We start from the raw sequence: 15954 nt of genomic DNA, 5'->3' as shown, positions 1-15954 counted from the left end.
AAGGCAGTCTTCAAAGAGGGGGAGGCAGAAGGTGAGCAAATGGATGCAGCTGTAAAACCAGAGGTGAGAGGATTTGAATCCGACAAGCAACCTGTCAAAACTTGCTTTGAAGATGACTGGGTGGTGGTGGAGGGCGGGTGAGCAGCCCCCTTTCTCTGAACTGTATGTCTTTTCCTGCGGGGTTCGGTGGATCTATGGAATCCAAAGAACTGAGCATGACACAATTTCTGAGAAGCCTACTAAATGTCTTATTTGTAGGAATATATATGCCCAGAGATCATAAAGTAGCCTTAGTCCTTCAGTGCATGCAAGGACTCATCCATGGTCTCCGAGAAAAGTTTACAAACATCAAAAGGGAGGGCCTCCTCAGTGTTCAGGACTTCTCTCAGAAACCCTAAGAGTTGGAGTCATGATCCCCTCTACGTAACTACCACTGTGGAGATGGACCTGGCAGGAATGTCCATAGCATCCAAAGAGGCTCGAAGAGCAGTTCTGGCCAATGACTGGCCCTCTAAGATGATGGATTGAAATTGCTCCCTCTGTTCCTGTGGCAGATGTTCAATAAAGGCTAGTTTGTAAAATTATATTTGGCCATGATTGTCTGATAGTTTGTGATCCTGAATTGTAGTGTTGTTTATGAGCAGAACTTCTGTCCAAAAAGGTCCGGTCTCTTTTGGTCTTTGTTATATGGGGTAGACTTGGAGGAGTGTTGCTTACCTTGCTCATTTACTGTGTCCACCACCAGGAAGTTAGGCAGAGGGTGTGAGAACAAGAAATCAGATCCTTAGGGGGACCATAACACTTTTTATCCACCGATTTACATGATGGTGGAACGATATCACGTGTTTACCACACAGTCTTCGCAGGATCCAGGAGCACCTCGTTAATGAGTAATACCACCATGGAGGTGTTGCTGACTGCAAGCTATCCAGTTTGTGCTGTGAGTCCTTGACCTCTGAATGGAATCTGACGAGTGTCAGAAACCCTCTTTATGAGATCTTGAAATTCCCCAAAAATCACTGACCATGGAAGGTGGAGGAGGCATAGCCACCTCATCTGGAGAGAAGGATGAAATAGGTGTTTGAGGGTGGGATAACCATGCTCTTCAAACATCTCATCCTGTGGGAGGAGAGAACTGTAGGATTCTAGCCTACTTATGAGACGGTACCAGTGGTCTGGCAAATTGCTGATAATAAGCAGCCCCGGTGTGACAGATTTTTGTTATTAATTTGCTTGAGGCATTAGGTGATTAGGCTGAGGCTGCAGGATTGTTAGGGGAGGGGATGAAGGAGCACACCAAGTGACTAAATTTTAAACCTTTATTAATAAAATAACAGCGGCGAGTGCTGGGAAAGCTTTTACGTTACTTGGCAGAAGGAAGAAAGCGTTAGTGCCCCAACCCTAACCCATTTTCATATTCACATGCATGACCAGAGGCTGGCCAAGCCTGGGTGTAATGTAAGAAGAGGGGGAAGGGTGGACGAGAGTTTTGTTTTGTGCACAGGCCGTTTAGGGTTTGTTGTTGATTTGCTTTGGCTTTTAGGAGGGTTTTTAAGTTCTGTGGGGGTGTTTTTGGGGGGGGGGGGGATTTTGTTTAGGGACCTTTGTTTTTTGTTTTCATTTAAACCAACTTTTTGCGGCTTTTTTAGCTTTTTAAAAACACACCGGCTTTAGGGATGCGAAAACTTTGTTTTTGCTGGCTTTTGCTGTTTTACTAGTTTTTGTAGCCTTTGCAGTTTTGCTTAGCTTAGGCATTTAAAAAAAAAACAAAAAAACCTGATTGGGGTTGGAATTTAGGCTTTTGGGGTTTGGTTTTTTTTTTTTTTTTAAGCAGGTAGCCGAGAGTTGGTTGTGTGCAGTGGCCTTGGGCTGAAGTTAGCCTTTTATTTTTGGACCTAGCTGGAGCATTGTGTTAACCCATTCCCTTTTTTTTTTTTTGGCCTTTTGCAACCTGCAAAGGAATCTTTTACTTTACACTTACACCTTTAACCTTTCCCAAAATACCTTGCAATGCCTGCAACAGCGTTAGTAACATACAATGCTGATTTGCCTCTCCAGGGGAACCCCTGAGGGAGGGGGCCATTGGGTTGTGACACCGAGGTCCCAGTATGTCCAAGAATGGGTTCCTGAAAGGATATGTCAGAGAACCCTGTACATCAACAGGAGCAACTGAAAGTCTCCTTCATCCACCTCAGTATCACCCAACGGAGGAGCATACGCAGAAAATGGTGGAAGTACTGCAGCACCAGAGGATGGTGATGGTCAGGAGCTCAGCGTCTCTGTACTGAGAGATGTTCAGTACCCATGAAGTGTGGGGGCTCCAGTTTGTCCATTACAGATAGATCCTTAGTGTGTCTTGTGGTACCGAGTATGGGACTGGTACTAACGTGGTAACCAAGACCAACATTACAGTCAATCGGGGGGTGGGGATACTGATGCAGGCGCTGATGGTGTCTGGTCCTGTTGCTTACTTGGTACTGAGGGCGTTCGCCGGCCCATCTCTATATAGCCTCAGTATCCAGCATGAGGAGGCACAGGGACCATGCACAGGCCAAACAGACACAAGTAATGGAAAATCAAGGGCTCAAGAGGCCCATGTGCACCTGAAGTGGAGCACCCAGAGGGACACCACTTAAAGCAGCAGCATTCTTCTGTCAAAATGTCGTTAATAAGAATCTGAAAATATTAAGTTATATAATTGTTTAAATAAATGTATATAGTTATAATGTACTCTCCGAAGTATCAAAAAGATGTACCAAATTTAGTTGGTAAATGCAACTTTCTTTAGAAAACCACTGAAGTACAAATGGAAAAGTTGATTTAAATCATCAATTGTAATCAAGGCTTTCCACTTGGTGATTTAAATTGCTGATTTAAATCAGTCATCCCTGACACAAAGGAGGGTATAATGATTTCAGCTTATGACCACATGCCACATTTAAAGAACGACCACAATTCTTCATATTTGGACTGCTACAAAGTTGTATACCTTGAAAGATATTTCTTCACCATTAGCAAATGTTGCTTTACTGAGACTTCAGTATCTGACAGTACCAGCAGTTTCCTTTAACACCCATAATCACGTGAAATAGTGAAAAAATTCTACAAACCTGTCTGCTGTGCAGGCTGTGGCAGTGGTGGGTTTTGCTGTGTGTTGTAATGGACAGCAGTAACTGGTCGATATTGTTGATTGGAGTGTGGATACTGGCCTGGAGCACAATAACAAGCTGGCATCTAAAAAGGAGCAACATTTTGGAGATTCACATTTTTAGGTTTATAAAAGGCAGAGTGCAAAAACACTGAATCCTGGAAAAAAAATCACAAAATAAAGGCAATTCTATTTTCTTTGGGTCATATCAAAATAAATAGCTGCTTTCTTTAAATTTCTCAGCACTCAAATAGGGGGATTAAAGAAAATAATGATGATTAGGATTCCTAGGCCAGTCTTCATAGCAAAAATTTTAAACGTAGACATATTGGAGAGCCTCTTTAAAACTAAGCAAAATAAAATATGTGCCGAGCATGAGAATATATAAAATTTATACTTGAGTAGGTTAAATTTAATTTAAAAATACCACTATTAATGATACTATATGCTTCCTAAACTCTAATTTTTTAAGTCTTTAGGAGTTACTGGTGGATAGGCATGAAGCTTGGATGACTGCTCATTCCCCAAGTAACGGAAGCCACTGACTTCAAACCAAGAATTAAGAAAATCAAATTTACTATCCAAGTCCATTGAAATATAAAATGTTCACGAATGGCGCCAAGGATAATCTTTTAAATAGTTGTCTGAGAAGAAAATATAAAGCCTTTGTACCTGTGGTAGAGGTTGCTGCATATATCCCTGTTGCTGCAGCACTTGCTGGTTGACAGGATGGCTGGATGCAGAGTAGTTGGGAGTAGGAACTGGTTGGCCTTGTGGTGGTGGCAGAGGTGAGGCTGTTGCTATAATATAGCCAGACTGTTGTGGGGGCTGAAGGACTACAGTAGACTGGAACATGGTGGGGTGAGGTTCAGCACCATCAGCAGATGACTGGCGGGCAAGACTCATATGGCTAAATTGTGATCCTAGGTTGTCTTGCTATAATAAAAAAGGATAAACATTACATTCACAAATATTCAAACTAGGAAAAGTATAGTTACTAGGTAAATTCTTCAGTAAGTGAAAAATTAAAACATGCACCTGTGCAATGACCATATGTTAAAACACTAACAAAGAATGACAAGGCAAGCTTCAGAACAGAAATAGAACAGTGTGCTAAGAACAGTGTAGTAATTATTAAGGTTAATTGTGGAGAAGTTACACAAATGGAGAGAAACTTAAAAGGTTTAACATCTTAGGCTAGAAACAGATTTTCTTTCATAAAAGGAGGCTATCTTTCATAAGGGTTAAATATAGAATTGCTATGAATTAGAATCAAACAATTTAAATTATGTCAATAACTTTTCAGATCTAATTCCAAAGGGGAGGTGAAAATGTTTAACTCTAATCAAAACAGGATGCATACAGCATCACCGTATTTAAGAAAAAAATATCCGATTTTCTAGAGATTGTGTTAATAATGCTACTAGTCTTGAATAAAAAAGACTGTCCATTAGTCTATGAGTATATATAATACTGCTAATATGATACCAAGATCAACTGCTAATCCTCAAAATAGGCACAAATGTTAAGTTCTGCATGAGTCCATGTTGTAGTCTTATTTATTATTTGTATGTATTACGGTAACATCTACAAACCTCAGTCAAGGATTGGGGCCCATTGTGCTAGGCACTGCTAGTGCCCAGTGAAGTTCTGAGTCCTTCATTATTGTAGTCCCAAGCACTTTTTCTACAGTTTATACTAGGGCCTGGAAATAGTACTCATGGCTAACAGCAGTTGTGTTTGGTGTATCATCCAACAGTGATATGGCTATCATCATCCAAAGAACACATGCACTCACTAGTATTACATCTTTTGCTAACCCGTAAGCTTCAATTCACACCTTAAACCTGGACTTTCCAAAAGGCAATAGAACACAGAGGTACTATGCCGAAGCTATATTATGGCCACCTGGCCCTCCTCAGTTAGTCCTGAGGAAGATCATATGGCTGATATATACACTCTTCAACTGCTAAGGAAATTAAGTATTTGGAAAACTATCTGCATTGCGTACAAATATTTTCTTTACCTTTTCTGATTTCTGTATTTTGTGGAACTACATCCTGTGTTTCATGATTAAACACTTTTTTCTCAATGCTGAGGATATGTCTAATGAAACCATTAGCAGTTTTCAGTTGCACTTAAGAAAATTGTTATATTTTCACAAGTGAACTTTTAGCTCTTTATTTGCCACTATAAGCCACCTTGGGCTTTTAGTACATTGACTTATGTCCTAAAGATGGCCTACTGACTCAACTATCCAGCTTAGCCCGTTGTTTTTAGGCTTAACATCTCAATGTCTGCTTTTCAAAATACATAATCTAGAGGAAAGTTGGTTCATAAGGAGACTGAAACATGAAATATTATACTTATCCACCAAAAACTTGTACAGTGTAGGCTGAGGCAGTGCAAGTTATCTAAACTCTGAGCCGGAGAGTTTACCCTAGAGAGATGATATAGTTGTCAAATCACCATGGGCCATTTAACCTGCTGTCTTTTTTATGATACTACCAATAAAGAGGCAAACATAACTGTCTTTTTAGGAGTTATGGATATCTATAATCTAGATTCTTGACCGAGACCATCACCCATTTCACTGTGCTGAATGAGTACTAGCCATCAGATAGTACAAATTTAGGATGCTACAAGAGCAGCCTGCATTTGAACCAGTGATCCATTGGTGAACTGCTTTACATCCGTTACTAATCTTCACCAGTCTCTGCTTTAATAAAGTCTAAACATAAACCAGACAAAATAATGGAATAACTGATGGACCAAAAAAATTCAGAGTGCAGTTATTTTCTTCCTTCAAAACTGTACACTCAAATATAGGTAACAGTAATTAATCAAGTGATTTTAATTACACAGCCTAATGAAGTAAGATGAATATGTACATTCTTTATTAGAGAAATGGGCTTCTGCACTATTCCAGCACTATTGATCAAAATATTAGCTATATATACACACAACCACAAATAAATGTAAAGTAGGTAGTTATTGAATAATAGAAACATGCATTAGGATGACAAAGCAGAGGTATGGGAGCCGGGAGACCCTCAGTTCTAACCCAGGCTCTGATTCAAATTCCAGCCTTGGACAAGTGACTTATCTCCATCATGTTTTGATTTCCCTATGCTAAACTGGTGAAATGATACACACTTATCTCATAGGCTTATTGTATTACTTAATGTTGGTAAAGTACTTTGAAGGTGTTCTATACATTGAAATATACATGATGGCAAATTCAAAGGCCTGCTCTATGCTCATAAATAGATCTGTTGCTGGCAATGGTTGTCAGCAATGAGTCCTCCTGAACCAATGTTGAAAACAGTTTACCTGCTTATATGGATGGGACACATTATTTTAATTCACTCCTTCTGCCAAATCTAAAGAGCACTTTTTGCATCAATGCTGAAAAAGTTTTTTTTCCCATTCATATTGTTTACAATGCCAGTGCAAGAGGACTGATTACTGACACCTCCTATAAGCAGTGAGCCCACACCCACATGTTTTCAGGTACAGTAAGGGAGGGGTTTAATACCTGAAATGCAGCTGAAATCAAAACACTCATTCTCAATAGAAAAAGCCACTTGTAATGTTTTGATGACTCTCTCTCTCTCACTTTAGAGGTAATAAATAATAATAATAATATTTTAGACAGTGCTTTACAATTTCAAAGTGCTGTACAAAACATAAACCAATCATCATGAGGCTGACCTACAAGACAACAGCCAAAAGTCTCCTAACTTGAATATGTGGTGTGGGGAGTAAACTCAGGGTACTGGGGAGAAGAAATAGACAATGGACACCTAAGAACTTCAGTGCCAATATCAGCAAAGGGCTCCCAAAATTGCTACATAACAGAGAGGAAATAAAAAAAATAGAAAAAGACTTTAAAAACAATGAGTAAGAAGCTACTCTTTAAAAGGTAAGGTGAAAAATTAAGGTGGTGAAGGATACTAACAGCAGCTACATCTGAAACTATACACCTCGACCCTGATATAACGCTGTCCTCGGGAGTCAAAAAAATCTTACCATGTTATAGGTGAAACCACATTACATCGAACTTGCTTTGATCCGCTGGAGTGCACAGCCTCCCCCTCCCCCCCCCCCCGAGCGCTGCTTTACCGCATTATATCCAAATTCGTGTTATATCGGGTCACGTTATATCGGGGTAGAGGTGTATTTAGAGATTTAAAATAAAGTATTTTACATCATCCTGCTTTTATTAGCATACATTCACTGTTTCAATCTCATTCTGGTAAATTTATAGGAGACTATCCCCACCCCATCAGCATGCATATATATCTATGCTTATTAAGTAATAGTATTTAATATATTTTACACACGCTGTATACCATAAACCCTATTTATTAGATTACTACTATATATAATTAATACCTCTAGATTTTTTTAAAACTGATTATCTGTTACTAAACTTCTTTGGCACCATTTTAGTGAATTTCCCTTGTTACGACTAACAGACCACATCAGCCATCAAGATATCCAGAGCAGTCTCCCTGTAAAATATCTGGAATCCCCAGTTCCAGTTCACCTGCTTGTCAGTCAACTTCATCCCTTAAACTTTGGCATCAAGAGAAGCATACCTGCTCACTCACCTCCCATGAAACCCTAACACTCTAGGCCACACAATCCCAGGATTGGCATCTGAAGAGGCTGTGTTGGTAAGGAGAGCTAGCCAGTGCACCTGATAGTACACCTTGAGCTCTCCTTTTCATTGGGCAAGGATGCTGGGGAAATATGAGGCATAGTGGAGCTCTTCCTACTGCTCTGGCAAAGGGGCTCAAACTAGGCGCCATACAAAAACAACAAAAGGGGCTAAAGGAGGGAAAGCAAAAAGAGAAATCAACAGCTGAGAAGTAGGGGCATAATAAAAGAAACAAAGGACAAAGAAAAGAAAAAAATCAAGGGGCATAATAAATTAATATTGACTGGCTATCGGAGCAACAGTAATGAAAAACTCCATTGTATATATTCCCCTCAAATGTCAAGTAGCGTGCAAGGATCTTAGGAACTGGTTTTCCCTCTAGGCACTATTTTACTGCAGTTGACATTGCAACCAGTCAATGTTTGTGTTACACACACACACACTTCACCCATGCAGAGAAGAGGTGAATAGAAGATATAGTACCACAGAATATTGCTGGGTAGATGAGACTGGCAGGAGCGGGGGTGGATAAGAGACTGTAGAGTATTGAACAGGCTGTGAAGAAGACTGCAGAGACCGGATAGGCTGAAGAAGTAACAGTTTTATAAACAGTCAATCAAAGAGAATAAGAAAAATGGAAAACAAAAAAACCCCAAAAAAACCTGAGTAAACAGATATTTTGCAATAGCATCTGACAATATAATTTAATAGAAAATTGAAAAACTTCAGAGAGTAAGAATTAATGTGTTTTTACATTTATCTATCTCCTATCAAGAGGGGCAATTTGCTTATAATTATTAAATAATAAACTATATGACAAAGCAGCAAATTAAGTTTAATTTAAACATAGATAATTTTGTTATTTTTAATAGTTATATGTAAACCACTTGTTTTAAAGTAATAAGTATATATATGCATTTTAAATACATATTTCAGTTTTTAAATCCAGCACTAAGCAAGCGCAAAAAACAAATCAAAACATGCCATTTTATTATTGAGCAAAAGGTGCATTTTGAAATACAATTGAATTTACCACTCCTAAAGTCTTATATGCATAGCAGGGGCACTAAAAATAACAAAGATTTACCACCACTAACAATATTTGCAATATGTGATTAATATAGTATATAAATATAGAAAAAGGTTTTGGCAACTCAGTGTCAGACACAGATATGTCTATAATGCAAGATTATTGTGTTATGACAACAAGCCTATAGAGACTGAGATTATTATGGAGAAGGCAATGACAGCTCTTGGGAGGAGGAAAGAAAACACATGCATTCTGTATTGCTCTTGTACATCCCATACTGGTAACAGGCTGTACAGATGAGTCTGACCAGTTTCAAGACGATTTAACTCCGTAGGCTGCAGAGTTTAAGCTATAGTGTAGGTGGCAGCTTGAGCACATAGGACAGAGGATTTAACACAAGGAAAATAGACTAAGATGACAGTGAAGGTAAAATGCCCATGAATAACTTTTCAACAAGTTTGAACAAGGTTGTGTCACTACCTAAGGCTGGTGAGGCAAGAGCCTGTACTTGATGCTTGGAATCACCGCTGTAAAAGTAGGACTATTTTGTGGGGGTTTGGGTCAGCCTTAAAGTGGTCTATTAGCTTCCTCTAATACAAGAATAGGAGGTTAAAACAGATCCAATTCTTTAGTGCTATTATACATCATTATGAAATGTATAAATTAATCCTTTGAATGTGTCATGGGGTCATTTCATGATTTAAATTAAGAGATTTGGGACTGGAAGAGAAAGGGAATGTAGCTCTGTGTTAAAATGAAATAATTAGTCTAATATACAGTATAGGGACATGGCAGAAAGGATAGAGAGTTTGGCCCTTGTTAAATGTTTACCATTTGAGCCCTGGTTCAGTTACTTTCATTCTGCTAAGCAGTAACAGCCGTGTTAGTAAGGTGGCGATGCTTGCTACATCCTTGATATCAGAACCTTGACAGTTCATCTTTCTGCTTTTTATGTGTTTTAGGAAAACGTGACTGCCCTGTCACATCGTCTGGAAAACTGGTATGTCTGGTGATTAAAAAGAATATCCAGTTACATGTATGTGGCTAGCTAATGCTTCTCTTTCAAAAAATTCCACAACAGATCAGTCTACTATTTTCTTATTATTGGATGGCAAGAAGGCTCAGTCGAGCATCACGTATTTGACATGTGCACCTGTGATAGGATGTGATTAGCTGCTGGTTGCTGCTGAGGTGGTTGCTGTGGCGGTCCAGGCACTTGGGTCCTAACAGGTTGCTGAAGCATAGGAGGATTATACACAACAGGAGTGCCATCTGGGTTAACGAATGGCTGACCTAGAGTGTGGAGGGAAAAAAATAAAATAAAAGACGTTATTTAGGTTAAGGACAGACTGAGATGAATATATTTAAATCCAATGTCAAAAATAAAGTCTGATATTATAACATGAGATCTGAATTACTATATTTTATACGATTTTTTGGGGTTATATTACTAAATGCTTGCCTTTACAATTAGAACAGCAATTACCAAAGGCCTCATTTGCAAGATAATTTGTAATTAAAAGCCCATACGTTTCTGTGGTAAATAGTGATCATGTCCAGAAAATAGCTAGTCATTTACCAAAGACAAATGTATGAACTAAAATGGATGACCAATATTTATTTGTGTCAGTCTTGAAAGCTCTTTTTCAATTATAAGGACTGAAAAAAGTATAAAGAGAAGAAGAAAAATTCATTAAACAGTTTTCTTCTCCTCATATCCTTAAGAAGCAATTTAAAAGTGTCTCCCTTATCATCTAAAATGCCAGCCAAGATGTATGGTAATGGAAAAAAAGAGAAATTATTTCTCTCTCCATAAAACAGTTATAATTACATTGCCATTGTCATTAAGAACCTTTTAAAGAGCTATCCTCATTAAAGTGAATTTATTCAAAACTTTCAGCTGAACTGGTATGTAATACTATATTCCCATGAAATATTTGCATCCCCAACATTGGAGCAGCCTGCTAATGTAAGAGAACCAAAAAGTGAAAATGATTAAAAACTGACTAATCAGTAATAGTGAAAATGACTGATTTCAGTGTTTGAGCTCAGCAAAGATGCTGAAAGGAAACAGAACAGCAAAAAACAGAAAAAATAAAACTAGATTTTAAAACATATCATAGTCTAGGGTTTTATTAGTAACAATTAAGTTTACAAAAAAAATTAATCCAAGAATTTCCATTTAAAGATGAGGGACTGAGCGCTAACTTCCTGTCTCATTTCCCTATATCAGCCTGAACCTAACTACTTTGGTAGAAACAAGAAATTCTCAGCATTTCCATATAGTCTAGGCACCCATGTGTTTATATGCTAATGAAATCTTTTCAATTTTACCTGCTGACTAGGTCACATTCCTACAAGGATAGAAATTTAGTTCCCACATAAGGATATTTCAGTGAGGGACATAAGACAGAAGCTAGATCAAGGAGACCAAACAACACAGATCAAATAGGCTACAGAGGTTTGCATAACAGAGGGATGTAGGAAAGGCCCAACATTCAGTCTAAGGCAGTGGTCCCCAACGTGGTGCCTGCAGGTGCCATGGCGCCCGCCGGGGCATTTATGTGCGCTTGCCTAGTGCCCAGCAGGGGAGAGAAGCCACGGCCCAGCACCTGATGGGGACAGAGAACTCAGGCTGCCAGCACGGTGTTCTCTGTTCCCAGCAGGCGCGGGGCCCGCCTAGTGCCCAGCAGGGGAGACAAGCCGCGCCTGCCGGGGACAGAGAACTCCGGGGCTGCAGGCTGTGGGTGCCGGTGTTCTCAGTCCCTGGCAGGTGTGGGCCTGTGGCGTAAGCCAGAGAGAAGCCGCGGCCCCGCGCCAGCCGGGGACAGAGAATTCTGGGGCTGCAGGCGCCGGTGTTCTGTCCTCGCAGCTTCTCTCCGGCTTCTCTCTGGATTCATATATTATGTTATATTAAATATGATGTTTTTCATATTATTTAATGTACAAATACAAAATAAGTCTTGAAAAATTGTTGGTGCCCGCCACACTCGTCTGAAAACATGAATGTGCTACTGGCCACAAAAAGGTTGGGGACCACTGGTTGAAGGCTATGTCCAGATTTGGAGCTGAGGGTGTGGTTCCCAGTTTGAATAGACACACTCATTCTAGCTCTCAGTGATAGCTGCAGTAGCATGGGCAGCAGCGAGCAGCAGCACAGGTTAGCTATCCCAAATATGTACCCATGGGATTCAGGTGGGTTTGTACTTAGGGCAGCTAGCCCGTGCTACCGCTGCCAAACTACTATTTTTAGCATGCTAGCTTGATGAAAGCTAGCGTGAGTATGTCTACTTGAGCTGGGAATCACCACCCCAGCTTCAGCTGTGGATGTAGCTTAAGACTGGGCCCATTCATTTGATAATTTCCAACTATATTTGATTTGGCTTAACACTTCTCCTTCAACCTCAGGGACTGGGGATCCATGGAGATATTATTCACAGCCTTAGGGAGTCAAGCATTTTTAATTCCCCCTCTCCGCTACACACACACACACACACACACACTTTCTAGGCTTTACTAAGATCAGTCTTGCTCCCCACTGTGACTAGGGGGAGAGATGGGGGGGGGGGAAGAACCTTCTCTCACTGTGTGGGAAGAGAGGGAGGAAGCAAAAAGACTCTCACACTGCTAAGTCTGCAGAAATCACTGTCAGGGAGAGTAAGAATTTAACCTGTACTCTTTGAACACTCTCTAACTCATGTGAAAAGGCAGAACTAGAAGAGCAGTCACTTCTTCCCTAACTGCCCATGAATATCGGTTATCATCTGGGAACTCATCTGAACAGAATGTTGCGGATATTCATACTGTTCTGGAAGGGTATTAATGTCACTCAACCATTGCTACTGAAGGATCCTTTCCTGTAAACTTATCACACAGGCCTTCTATAATGAAAGCAAAATTATTGACTGAGAAAGTATAAATATGTAATTAATGGGCCACACTATTTGAAATTAAGACAGTTTTATAACGTGAATTAAAAGTAGTTTCAGGTACCTGCTCTTAAGTCCTCCTGCCAACTAGTGGGGTTTTACAATCCCTCCTCCCCCCCTTTCTTTTTTTTTTAAATATAAAAAAAAAGTTTCTCAGTCTCCAGTTGCTATGTGGAAGACCTATAAACAAAACATAGTAAAACTGACTAACAATACAAGAACAAAAAGTGAAACTGATCACACACAAAATGTTGTCAAACACACAGTAAACAAACTGGAAAAAAGAGAAAGTATTTTTCTCTTTAAATTAAAATTATTTATACCAGTACATATAATAAAATGATGCAAATATAATTTTCAAGTTAATGTTGTTCCGCTGAATGTGCAATGTTTGCCCAATTGAGTGATGACTCTTAAACCCAGTGAATACGGGAGGGCTAAACTGACTGGTAAATTTGAGACATGAGATACTAGGAATGTGGGCTAACAAAGGGATTATTACACCTTAGTTTGAACTATAGTGTAGCTGTTAGTCAGAACCTGGGCAGGGAAATCGTCATCACCTTGCTAGCAAGAAGTCTGTTTACTTATGGCTCTGGCTAAGACTGTTTTAACTCCAGTAGAGACAGAGCCTAAAGTTCTTCATTTTCTGGTGTGAGCATTTCACCTTGCTATGACAGTGACTGTGGCAAAATATAGATGAATGGTCAATAGGAACATGGGACATCCACTTATCAACTATGCAACTGTTGTTTTATGACCAGGAAAGTCTACAGTGCTGCTGCAGCACCCAGCCTTAAGATACTAAACATGCCATCTTCAGTGTATAACAAGTGCCTGGGAGCTGGGAAATGCATGCTATTTCTGGGTACTGGTTTCTCAGTGTATAGCATGGCTGGCTTTAGCCATTCCTTACATAAGGCATATATGGAGAAACATTTAAGTAACTGATACAAGTACTAACACAACCATGAATGTAAAATGTTTTCTCTAATATGGCTTACCATATTAGCATATGATTTGTTTTAAGGAAAAAATATAGTCAGGGCTGAAAGACAATGGATTTATTTAGTTGAGTACAAAACTAGTTTCAAAAGTGAAATAATTTAATTCCCATTCCCCACCCCACCCCAGAAATATGACCCTGAAGGAAACAAAAAGTACACTGATGAGACATAAAAACAAATTTTAAAAAAATGTAACTTGCCAATGTATAACAATAAATAAAACAAGGCTGTAGCTTGATAAGAAAAATATTCCCAAATATTTCATTTTCTAGAATTAAAAAATTATCCAAGAACCCTTTGTTTATACCAACTTCTATTATATTAAAAGCTTCCCCAAATATTAAGACATGATACAAACAATATATTAAACATGTATAATACAGTATTGCTGAACTTTTTTGGTAGTTCCTCAAGCATAGACTTAGATTTACTGTAACCTGTAGGCTAATCCAGTCTGGTAACAGCAGGTTTCTTCCCATCCCTATTGTGAGGTAACCATTATCCTTACATATCAGAACATTTACATTAAGTGCACTGAGCAAACACTAAAAACACACAACACTGAAAATGTTGGGGGCAGGGTTGGGGGTGGAAGGAAAAGACAACACTACAATACACTCACAAGTTAAACAATTTACACGTTATTCCAAAGTTCCAAAACCATAATAAAAATGTCCACAACTGGATACCAACCTGTTTGAGGGTTGATCAGAATACTGCCAGGTGGTATGCCTGCCGCTTCCAAGGGAAGCAAAAAGAAGCTAGTGCTAGTAGGTGTCACTTGCCCACTTATGCCACCATCAAAGGAAAGAGATTTACTAGTGCTGACAGTTGGATAGACAGCAGGTGTGCCATGAGAAGGCTGGCTTAGAGCTCTGACTGGAAGAGGCTGCTGGGTGTGAGAAAGAGAACCCGTGGATGACCCTACACTACTAGAAGACTCTGAACCTAGGAAAGGAGTAATGAGAAATTGTTTTTACCTAGAGTCAGAAACATCATGCTCATTTAAATATATAATTTTTAAAAGCTTACCCTTAAACAACAGCATGTAGCTACAATATTAAACTATGGATTTTTCAATACAGCCTGAGTAGAGCACATCTATTACAAGCATTCTTCTGTAAACTCTGGGACTGATTCTACACTGCCTTGATCTTTGTTTAGTCTTTTACAACAGACTAAAGTGAATATGAAATCAAAATGGTAGCATATTATACCCACTTTGCACAGGTGCCAATGACTACATAAGATGCAAAGGACTGGAGAATCAGACCCTGAGTTCTTTGGCAGCCGAAGCATGCAACTAAAAGCAACCTTCCAATAACCCGGCCATCGGAAAGTCCCTAAAACATGTCTCTAGATATTTTTGAGCAGCACTTGTCTTTTCCTAAAGTCCCCTTTGAATATACAGTTCATAATATTTTCCATTAGACCTTTCTTATAATAGTTGCATAACGTGCAGGTGCAGAAAATTAATGTAAATGTTTAAGCATAAGAAATCTTAATCAGCTGCCACTAAATAATCTAGAAGAGAAAACAAGACTCAAAACAATGGTGTGATGAAAATTATGTGTCATTTAAAAATCAATGCAACTATTTTAAAATTATTTGAACTGCCTTTGCAGGAAATTATAAGTTAGAATACCGTATATACTCTATCAGAAGCCGGTTCGTTTATAAGACATCCCCCCGAAGATGGATAAGTAAAAATGGAAAAAAATTTATGACCCATTCATAAGGTGACCCTATAATTCAGGGGTCAGCAAACTTTGGCTCCCGGGCCATCAGGATAAGCTGCTAATGGGCCAAGATGGTTTGTTTACCGCAAGCGTCCACAGGCATGGAGGTAAACCTAAGTAAACAAAGTGTCCCGGCCTGCCAGCTGCTTACCGTGATGGGCCGGGACAGCAACTGGTGGGGACTTTTTTCTTTCTTTTTTTGGGGGGGGTGGGGTGGGGTGGGGGGAGGACAAGCTGAGGGTAACCCCTGTGGCCACCCTCCACATGACCCCAACCCTAGCCCAGGACCTCCACACTCTTCCCATCCCATCCCACCCCACCTTATCTGGGGAGGGCCAGGGGATGATGTCTCTGGCCTGGCTGGAGATGCTCCGGCAGGCTGGACAGCACGGTTGCAGCCTGCTCCAGCGGGCCAGACCAGGTGGCGCGGCCACA

General features: G+C 39.7%; 1 protein-coding gene across 10 annotated transcripts in view; it reads right to left on the bottom strand.

Moving 5' to 3' along the window:
• R3HDM1 (R3H domain containing 1) overlaps positions 1-15954 on the bottom strand; it is a 129313-nt gene that overhangs the window by 36281 nt on the left and 77078 nt on the right. For 6 of the 10 annotated variants that reach the window (XM_044978453.1, XM_044978456.1, XM_044978457.1 and 3 more), the window contains 4 exons: positions 14474-14728; positions 9998-10137; positions 3821-4084; positions 3111-3234 (listed from right to left, as the gene is read on the bottom strand). In XM_044978453.1, the coding sequence (XP_044834388.1) occupies positions 3111-3234; positions 3821-4084; positions 9998-10137; positions 14474-14728 (783 nt within the window). Of the gene's footprint in view, positions 1-3110; positions 3235-3820; positions 4085-8297; positions 8400-9997; positions 10138-14473; positions 14729-15954 lie in introns of all 10 variants that reach the window. The other 4 variants (XM_044978459.1, XM_044978460.1, XM_044978462.1 and 1 more) reach the window with 2 other exon arrangements.

The sequence above is a fragment of the Mauremys mutica genome, chromosome 10, assembly GCF_020497125.1.
Source record: "Mauremys mutica isolate MM-2020 ecotype Southern chromosome 10, ASM2049712v1, whole genome shotgun sequence".
Lineage (NCBI taxonomy): Eukaryota > Metazoa > Chordata > Testudines > Geoemydidae > Mauremys > Mauremys mutica.
Note: the sequence above shows the minus strand (reverse complement) of the source record. Positions and strands in the feature narration are given on the sequence as shown.